General features: G+C 39.6%; 1 protein-coding gene across 1 annotated transcript; it reads right to left on the bottom strand.

The window, feature by feature from the left end:
* Nucleotides 1-1,735: 1,735 nt before the first annotated feature.
* On the bottom strand, nucleotides 1,736-4,267 carry atoh1a (atonal bHLH transcription factor 1a). The gene is made up of 2 exons (XM_014985560.2): nucleotides 3,004-4,267; nucleotides 1,736-2,747 (listed from the first exon to the last, which is right to left on the bottom strand). Exons 1-2 carry the CDS (start codon nucleotides 3,275-3,277, stop codon nucleotides 1,948-1,950), a joined length of 1,074 nt encoding a protein of 357 aa, XP_014841046.2. The 5' UTR covers nucleotides 3,278-4,267; the 3' UTR covers nucleotides 1,736-1,947.
* Nucleotides 4,268-9,696: the final 5,429 nt, after the last annotated feature.

The raw sequence follows: 9,696 nt of genomic DNA on the forward strand, positions 1-9,696 counted from the left end.
GATTGGCTGAAGATAGTGGGTGGGGGACAGGGCATTTCGTCAGGTAGCAAACAGGTTGTTGACGTTCATAAATAATTTCATAGTGTTTTACTTTTCCGCTCCATGCATCGCTACATTTTTTGCGTTGTACATGATAAGAAAATAAAAAAATATATATAATTTCTGTTTCAAACCAGCAGGACTTGCTGTCATGAACAAGTCTCCGGGTTAAATGAAGACAGATCGGGAATATAATGGGGATGGAAATAAACAGAGGCCATGGGATGTACCTGCGCGCGCGCGCGTGTTTGGAGCCTTTTCTTTAGTGAGGAAAAGTGTGTTCCCTCTCGAGTCAGGTCCTCGGGGACACAGTGGGGACCCGCGAGCGCTCACCAGCTGACAGCGCGTGCTCCACTGAGGCCATCCAACACCTCAGCCCACGAGCCAACCAACAATAGGCTGAAATTAATGCACGCTCCACCATTAACAAATCTGGTATGTACCGAATGGACGAGATGACATCAGTTCAGAGAAGAAAAGACGATAACTTTTTTTCAAGAGTTAAACACAAACAAACAAACAAACAAACAAGTAACAGACAAAACCACAAACATAAGTGAAAACTATTTTTTTAGTAAAAAAAAAAAAGTAATTTAAGAGTATAGATATTTAAGTTAAAGTCTCATTGATTTAATGAAACAAAGAGTGAAAAGTTCAATTTATAATTATTTGCACCCCAGTTTCATTATATTACAGGTCCCGCTGTACATAACAAAATAAACTTAACTGCTAATCAGCAGTTGGAGGTAAGATGCTCAGAATATTTGCATTATGATTTACGATAATAATAATAATAATAATAATAATAATAATAATAATAATAATAATAATAATAACAGATAAAAAGAGAAACATTTCTGCATTTGTTTCAGCTCAAATTTTCTATGGGTAAATTGTGAACAGATTATTTAGACAAGTTGGATTTTTGTTTATATTCTTTATTTTCAAAGTCAAATGAAAATAACAAAGAATGGCAAAAAGACTGTTGTTTTTTTTCTCATCAACTTAAACTATACGAAGTTACAAAAAGCAAAAGTAAGAAACATAAGTAATAAATAGGCTACATCATAAGCATCATTTAATCTCAGCCAGTGAAAGAAACAAAGTCACACAAAATTCTTCTGTTGATAAAAAAAAAGAAAGAAAAACTTTCAAAAAGGCAGCGATGATGGCTACATTAAATGGGTTACGTTTGTAGGAGGTTGGCAGTACTATACTAGCTAACAAAGCACAACTGTATTCTGTGAAGTTTGGGGGAACCAAAATATCGCTGTACTGACAATTCTTTAGCCTCTGGCCCGAATATTTAAAGTGCATGTTCTAAACTTTAGAAGTTGCAAAATAAAATACATAATACAAACGAATTTTCAAATTAAAAACAGAAATCAAGAACAATTTACAATTATTTCTACATATAAATCTTACGTACGCAAATAGAACAAGACAGTCAGTAACGCCCTGTTTCTGTGGAAGACAGAGTTTTGGTCGGATGGACGTGGGAAATGCCCATGGCGGTGCTGTGCGCGACATGGCAGAGGGGTCGTCCACCCACGTCTCTATGGAAATTTGAAATTGCTGGATGCATATATATATATATATATATATATATATATATATATATATATATATATATATATATATATATATATATATATATATATATATATATATATATATATATATGTTGGCAGACCGAATCAGGCCTTTCTAACAAAGTAACAACAGTTATTGCAGAAACAGGAAACACTTTTTTTCCTCTGCGAAATGAAAAACAAAGGAGAAACATTTTCCCTCTGAAGTTACAAGGCTGTAGGTACGATTGACACGGTTCAATGAAATTTGGTCAATTCTGTTGCAGTGAACTATTTTTATTTTTATTTAGTCTTTTTTTTATTATTCAAAAACTATTTAGAATGACACGGTGGGATGACGGTGGCTGGGTAGCTTGATTTCCGACAGATCATCTTCTTCACTCGAGTGGAGCTCCATTGCTATTTCATCCGAGTCACTGAAGTGGGAGCGCGGGGAAAACTCTCCGTCGCTTCGTGGAGACTCTTTCCTCCCATTCCCGACAAGTGTGGATGAGGAAGAAGGGGAACACATCGCTTCTTCAACTCTGCCAGTGAATGAGTTCTCTTGGAACGAGGAGCGGAATGGCATCCCGTTGATGTGAACAGGAATGGCATCACCAGAGAGGGGCAGAGCCACCGCTGTCCTGCAGGTAAGTGACGGCGACTGGGCAGCCCTTTCTTTTGCCCCCTCAAAACCATCTGCGGGTGACAGCAAAATATCACGTTTTGGTGAACCGTGGGAGTTTTCATTGTTGGTGGAGGACACCGGACCTTGCAGCAACTCGGCCAGCGCGTTGATGTAAATCTGCGCCATCTGCAGAGTTTCGTACTTGGAGAGTTTTTTGTCATTGTCGAACGCCGGGATGACGCTGCGCAGTTCGTCGAACGCGTGGTTCAGCCCGTGCATGCGCCTCCTCTCACGTGCATTGGCGGCCACCCGCCTCTGCCTCTGGACGCCGCTGACGGGCTTGCTGGACTGCGCTCTCTGTCTCAGGGGGGCCTCTTCTTCGGGCCCTGAGATGGTGCCTTTGAGGCGGCACAGGTCCCTGACTTTGAGCGAGGAAGAGGAGGGACTCTTGGTAGATCTTCTGTGAATGGGAGGGCTGGGGTGGCCCGAGGACCCGGGGGAACAACTCTCTGAAATAAGCAGAGCGAAAATAACTAATTAATAAATGACAGTTGTTGAATTCCGTCTTATGATAAAGTTTTAAAAGCAACAACTAATAAAACAGATGGGAATAAATGATTTATTTCGCGTTCTTAAAAGTCCCATATCAACATTTGAATGTGTAAAACATCCAAAACTCTAATAATAATAATAAAAGTATCAATACCTAATCAATAACATTAATGGCACCTATCTGATGTATTCAAGTGTAATGAGGTCTCTCACCCTGATAGGAGCCGGTGCTCGGACAGGGCGAGTGCCGCAGGTAGTCGGGTGATGTGGCGTGTGCCGCGCAGGTGCCAGAAGCGTCGGTTAGCCAGGCGCGTGGGTCACTGCCGCCGTCCACGAGCGTATGTCCCGGGTCGTAGCGGGACACTTCGAGTTGATGCTTCCCTCCCCTCTCCACCACCCCGGTGCTGACGCGTTCCTGTTGCAGCGCACCCAGAGCTGCAACCTCCCGCGCACCTTTACTCCACTCTTCCACCGTTAACACATCCATATTTCCAAAACAACAAGAAAACTTTTTTCCCTATAACTGTATTAGGAAATGTTCCTAGGAATTCACAGTTGCGCACAGTTTGTGTGTTTTTGTGTGTGTGTGTAAGAGGCGTTCGGGTCGCGTGCGGGACTCCTTCTCTGGTGTCTCAAGGCGCTGCGTCGGCTTAAAAAGCGGCACGCGTCTGGAAGCCCCCCTCCTCGCGCTGGTCGCGTGTTCACGTCCAATGAGATGTCTCGGTAAAAAAAAAAAAGCCTGAGAGGTGATTATGGGTCGTTGAGGTGGGACTGTTTATGATAACATTACGATTTAGGGAGTGCTTGACGCAAACGGGGTGGTAGGGGAACCTCCCACCGGACGCACGTGCAAGTGATGAAGGGCTTAGTAAGGAGGGTGCACCGCACGAGACGTGCGTGGATGAAACAGGATCCTCACCTGACCTCTCACTGCGCCTGTGTTGCGTCTCCGACATGGAGGTGGGGCAATCAGCAGGAAAAAAAAGGGGGTAGCTAGAAAAGTTCAACAGGGTCAATTGGCCTCCTGGTTAAGAACCCAGCAATTGGCACTGAATGCGCAGTGTGATTTAGCCAGAATGCTGTAAGCGAGTCAACGGGGCTGGATCGCAGATGACTCTTGTTTTATCTGCACTGAGAAGCGAGAACAAACAGATTTAAGGAATAAAAGTGGTGCATCAATTTCAATTTGATTTCGGTAGATATTTAATAATTGGCAAGAAATGATTAAGTTTAACAGCTTAAAGACACAAACACACTTTGCTTGAAAAATCAGTTAAACTAATCTGATAAAATTAGATTTTTTTAAATTAATTGTGGTAAATCCTTATTAAAACTGATTAAATAAAAAAATAAAATAAAACAAAAACAAACCAACTTCCTCATGCTATGCCGCACTGAGAAATCATGGAAGGAACAGAGCATGTTAGTGTGTCCAAAGTACGAAATTACACAATTTATGTTTCTATTACTGTTTTTTGCTCATACTTGTTTTTCAGTGAGATTTACATACGCTCAGCTGCAGGAAAGCACATGTGATTATGTGATTATTTAGCTAAATGTTTGGAAGTTAATATAAGTGGAGAACTTCTCATGGGGAGCGGAGGGGGGCGGGGGGTGCTGTGGGGGCGCCAAAAAGGTGGTTTGCCCAGGGGGCCAAATGGGCTAGGGCCGCCTCTGCATGGCTGCCCATGTAACATGAACCAAGGTACGTTAGTAATAAGCTTAGAGAATAGTTTGCGTACTCAGTTATGGACAAGTCAACTATGTCCTCTTCAATCTCTTCTATGTAATGAACAGTGACGTTAACAAGTCAACTTGAAATTTGCTTATTTGTGTCGATCCTGGTTGCTTGTTGTCATCTATTGTTGGTTCTTATCCTTCTGGACGTTCCCCTCCCTCGTGTGCCGAAAGTTATCTGTACATTATATCATTTACATCCAAAAGTGTTTTAAAAGGCACTTTTGGAGTGCTTTTTAAAACTTAATATTTTGAGAAATCCTGCATTGGAAATGTATATTTTTATCCTGCTGTTTTTGTTATAGTTGCATAGTCGCTGAATACAAAGTGAATTAGTGTTTAAGTTTGATTAAATTAGGCTTAACTCTAACTGATTAAATAATCCTGCTAATCTGGTTTGAGTTGACCATGGTTTAACTTTTAATGGTGAAACTTTCATTAAGTTAAATTCTTGTGCAAATACTTTAAAAAAGTTTTTACAAGTGTGCTATAATGTTAGACTTTGACCTCTGCCAACGAATAGTTTGCTATATTTTAAGTAATTATGATTAACATTTAACACAATCCAAAATTCAGTTGTAATCTAAACCTCACACACAAAAAAATAAATAAAAAATATGTTGCGCTTTACATGACATAAAAGTCCCGTTTGGAACTGAATAAAGTAAAATGTAGGAGGAAGTTAAGGAAGCCCTGAAGCCAACATTAAAAGATTTTTATTTTTTTTAAGGGGGAAATATTTGCGGTTGCTTGGGCTCGCGCACTCATTGTGGATTTATTAAATCCAGGATCATCTCTAGTTTCCATTTTTCCTTTGTAGCTGGTTCAAAACCTTTTGATCCGGCTCTCGGAACGCCCTGTCGGTGAGAAAAGGGCTTCACAGGGAACTGAAACATGAGATGAGGTCTGGCGCTCCGATCGGACTGTATTGTGGCGCGCAGGGAGCAAGATGGTGAGGACGCACACGCATGACAGACAGACGTATGCACTTTGCAAATTCACTTAAATATAACGAATTTGATGCAGGCTTCTTTTTTTTTGCCACATACAACACAGGAGGTTACAGCTAACTGGAAAACTGCACAGACTAAAAAGAAAGTTAAAAAAAATATATTGCTTTGATCGCACCTGTTATTTGTACATTATATCATTTATATTATTTACTGACGTGCAAACCTCCCACCAAATAACCAAGTCACTAAGTGGAAATAAGCCATTAAGACTAATTGCCTGAGCGGTGAAAAGATTACAGCAAATGATCAATGTTTAAGGAAGGATGACCAAGGAGGCAATCAGGACGGTTTTACCCCTGAGCCTCAGTTTTTTTTTTTTTTTAACATTAGATAACCTAATGACTATATCAAGATTCAATTACTACACTTGGTCAGATGGTGCCTGATAACCGTCTCCTTTGGTTCAGAAACCCAAGGAATATTGTCACGGCAATTTATAAAGAAGGAAAAACATAATTCCAGAGAATAAATCGCACAATTTCAGAGACAGCCTGACCTCAGTCATTTCTACTTTTTATTCATTTATTCATCGCGGGGACATCTTTAGGGGTGGAGGTCTGGCGCCGAGCGTTCGCCCCCTCCTCTTCCCACCACTGAGCCTCTCCCCCCGCCCCCGCTTCCAACGTGCTGGGCTGGGCTCCTGAAGCTACCGACAGGTTGGATATTGTAGCTGGCGATTATTAAAGTGTCTCAGCCACAATGGAGACTCTATGTTCCATTGGTCACGGCTGAGGGGGGAAGCTCCTTCAGGGGGAGAGAGAGAGAAGGGGTCCCATTCCAATGCGCAAGAGGAGTCTGCGTGCTGCCCCCTCTCATTCCCGTCTCCCTGGAGACTGGGGCGCGCCGGGCACGAGGCGGGGAGGTGGGCAGGGATCTCATAATAATCTTTCAAAAAAAATCCTGTAAATACAAATGTAAGACCGCCTGTGATGAGATGTTTCTGTGCTAATGCCCCCCCACCCCCCTTTTTTATCTGCAGCTAACCTGCCCAGTAACTTCAAATCTATTTGTTTTGCAAGTCAGCTCGATGTGTTGAGGGTGTATGTTGTACAGATGCATCTAAAAATATAAAGAATAAAAAGTTATATTTCTGCCGCTCGTTTAAAAAAAATAGAACACATAGATTCATTGCACAGAGCGAAATACTTCTATTTCTAATTATGACTATGGCTTACCAATTTAAAAAATATGTATTTTTTTTATTGTACAGTCACTATCTTGTGGCAGTATGGTATGGGACAGACAAACTGCGGAACAGTCGAGCTCATCTGCCTTCTAGAAACAACCAATCAGAGCCGGCAGGTGGGTCTTAGCGCTGTCAATCACAATATCGCTGCTCATGCCCCGCCTCCTCCCCCCCTAACTCTCTGCTACAACTACAGCTTTTCCCCGTCAGCTCATCCTGTTGTGAATGCTCAGGCTAATCAGCATTATAAATTATATAAATTATAAATTGGCTTTCCTGTAAAGGTAGTTACAGGAAAGCCTGATTGTTGGCTCTATTTCAGCTGCTCCTGATGGAAAACACTCTCATCATATGCTGCCAAATTACCTATGACAAACCAAGAAGCACCACGGCTCATGGCGCTTTTATTGTGAAAATCGGCACCCAAAACGATGTGTCCAATGAGAGGCATCGTTTATTGTCAGTCATATGGTTTTAAGCGAGAGACGCAAGCCCTTTTACTATAGGTACATGCCTCGAAGCCTGGCTTCCGGATGTCCCATCACTACTGCTGTCTCAAGTTGTTTTTGGTCGGGAGCGGAGCGAGTTCACGAATTATGAATCGTTTAATATTTCATCTTTATAATGTTTATAATATCTATTAACGAATTACTCTATGATGCTAAAAATGACTGATTATTTGTGTTGTGCATATTTCTGAAGGCTGTGTGGAACAGATAAATTCCTTTACTTTTTTATCGGGAGAATGAAGTTTTCACAGACTGTTCAAGATCCAAACTCAGTATCTTACATCTACGGATGTTCATGGTGAAATAAAATAATAGTTTTGATAGTTAATAGTAACAAGTACAATGGCAACATGTAAATAATTATTTCTGCCTCTGTCACTTTTCATAGATTGCAAACTCATCATCAGTAAATAAATGTTACGTCATTTCGAAGTCTTGGTCTGCACTGAGACAATGTTCTAATAATTGCTCCCATTTATTAAATAAATTATGAGGATGAATTGGGGCCCCAGTCATGAGGTGCCCCTGATGCAAGTTTCCATTAGCCATACTTTGCACCCATATAGAGATTTTTTGCTGTTGATTTACAGCGAAATAAGTGAAGGCAAGATTAATGTCAACTCTCCAGAAGGCTGAGGGACTTTAATGCCAGTTTTGTTTAATCTGTCCTTTTCTGCAAATCTCACAGCTTCATAGCTAACTGAGACTATCTTCTTTAACTAGTGTTTTTGTTTTTCTTCCAATCTCTGGTTAACATTATTTCCCAACAAAACATAGTTCTAAAAGTGAAGGGATATCCGAGATAACTGGAAAAGCTGAACAGCGCCACTGTCTGGTGAATAAATGCTACTTCAGTATTATACTCCAGTGAACTTGAGAGCGTCTATCCAGCTGTGAACAGCAGTAAAACAGCCTTTGAAGTTATAAGAAATTTAAAATGAGAGACCATGAAAATTTAAACATTTTACTTATAAAATTATAACTTCAACAAAAGTGATTAAAACAAATGTTATACAGATGATTTAATGTATAAACAAAGCTACATTAACCTGGCAAACCATGTGGTAATTACTAAAAACCTTTAAGTTCTTGTGGAGAAAAGTCTTGTGTTTGACACCTTCTTGGATGTCTAAAGTTTGTTCCTCTTTAAGTTCAACTCATCCATTGATTTAATATACCTGCTTAATCTTTATAGGGCCAGGAGGGGATTATGTGCATCTTCATCAGGTCTTCCCCAAACCAGTCGCCAGTCCAGAAGAGAAACATCTAAATATACTGGGACAGACAAACATACAAACTCCACATTTAAAGGCTCCAGGCTGAGATTACCATCTTGTTGTGAGGTAAGAGCATTAAGAGCAACTCCACAGTGAAACCCTGGTTCAATTTACTTTGTCTGTATTAGCACCTAATTACAACAAACAGTGATCTTAGGGAACCAATATTAAAAACAAACAGGTCTGATTGAATTCCAGTCATATTAATCAATCACTGAATTAATATTTGGTTAAAAAAAATCTAAATCTTCAAGACAAAATTTTGTTGGTCAGACAGACGATATACAAACAGATAGAAATTTGCATGCTAGACATTGCAGGTATTTTTTTTATGTGAACAATCTTGACAACTCAGTTTACTTGCACTCTAGAAATCTGCATTAAGTTATGTTTTTCTTGTATGATATGATAATTATTATAGTTTGTGTTTGAAATGGAACAAAATGTTATAAAGGAATAACAAAATAGGAATGCTACTGTAAAGGACTGCAACTGTGTGCACTTACCAGTGTAGTTTAATTTACCAGCAAGATATTTCTTGTAGAGTTGGGAAGAATCCAGGAAAATAAAAATTAAAAACATCTATTAACAAAGAGGAAAAGTTTCAGGTATAAAATAGTAATCCTTTGCCATATTGTTCATATAAAATCACATTATAATACAGTAATGTCTACAGTTTCTCTAAATTGCGTTTTTATTATGGGGAAAAAAAACAAAAAACAAACTAACAAAAAAAAAAACATGCTAAATGAATCATTTGTTGTCCGGTAAGCAAACACAAGAAATACATCCCACTGTAGAAAACCTGTTTATTAGACAAATTATACACAGAAAGCTTTGCCACTTGTAACAGAGGCCCCAGTTTGTTTCGGTTTTTGAATATTATGCAACACATACAACAAAATAGGCCTATATTAAATACTGTACATCATAAATTCTGGAAAATTATCAAGTAAATCCTGTAGTTCTATGTAAGAAATCAAAAATGTTAACAGACAGCTAAGACAGCAAGTTTGTGCATGCTTTCTTTTTAGTGAACTTGCTAAGTTTTGTTATTTAGCCAGAAAAAAAAGTCTGAATGATATGATTAAAAAAAACAAAAAAAAAAAAGAAAAGAAAAGAAAGAAAAAGCAAACCATCGGTGTGATTGGTGTGTATGCTTATGTTTACCATGGGCAGGACGG

This window comes from Poecilia mexicana, unplaced genomic scaffold (assembly GCF_051168715.1).
Source record: "Poecilia mexicana isolate PSO_F unplaced genomic scaffold, ASM5116871v1 scaffold_9, whole genome shotgun sequence".
Lineage (NCBI taxonomy): Eukaryota > Metazoa > Chordata > Actinopteri > Cyprinodontiformes > Poeciliidae > Poecilia > Poecilia mexicana.

What these genes read in the sequence shown, in the direction of transcription:
- atoh1a (XM_014985560.2), bottom strand. Translation starts at nt 3,277, where the DNA reads ATGGATGTGTTAACGGTGGAAGAGTGGAGTAAAGGTGCGCGGGAGGTT. An exon ending in GAGCACCGGCTCCTATCAGG is followed by an intron (nt 2,748 to 3,003) that starts GTGAGAGACCTC and finishes TGCTTATTTCAG; the next exon opens with AGAGTTGTTCCCCCGGGTCC.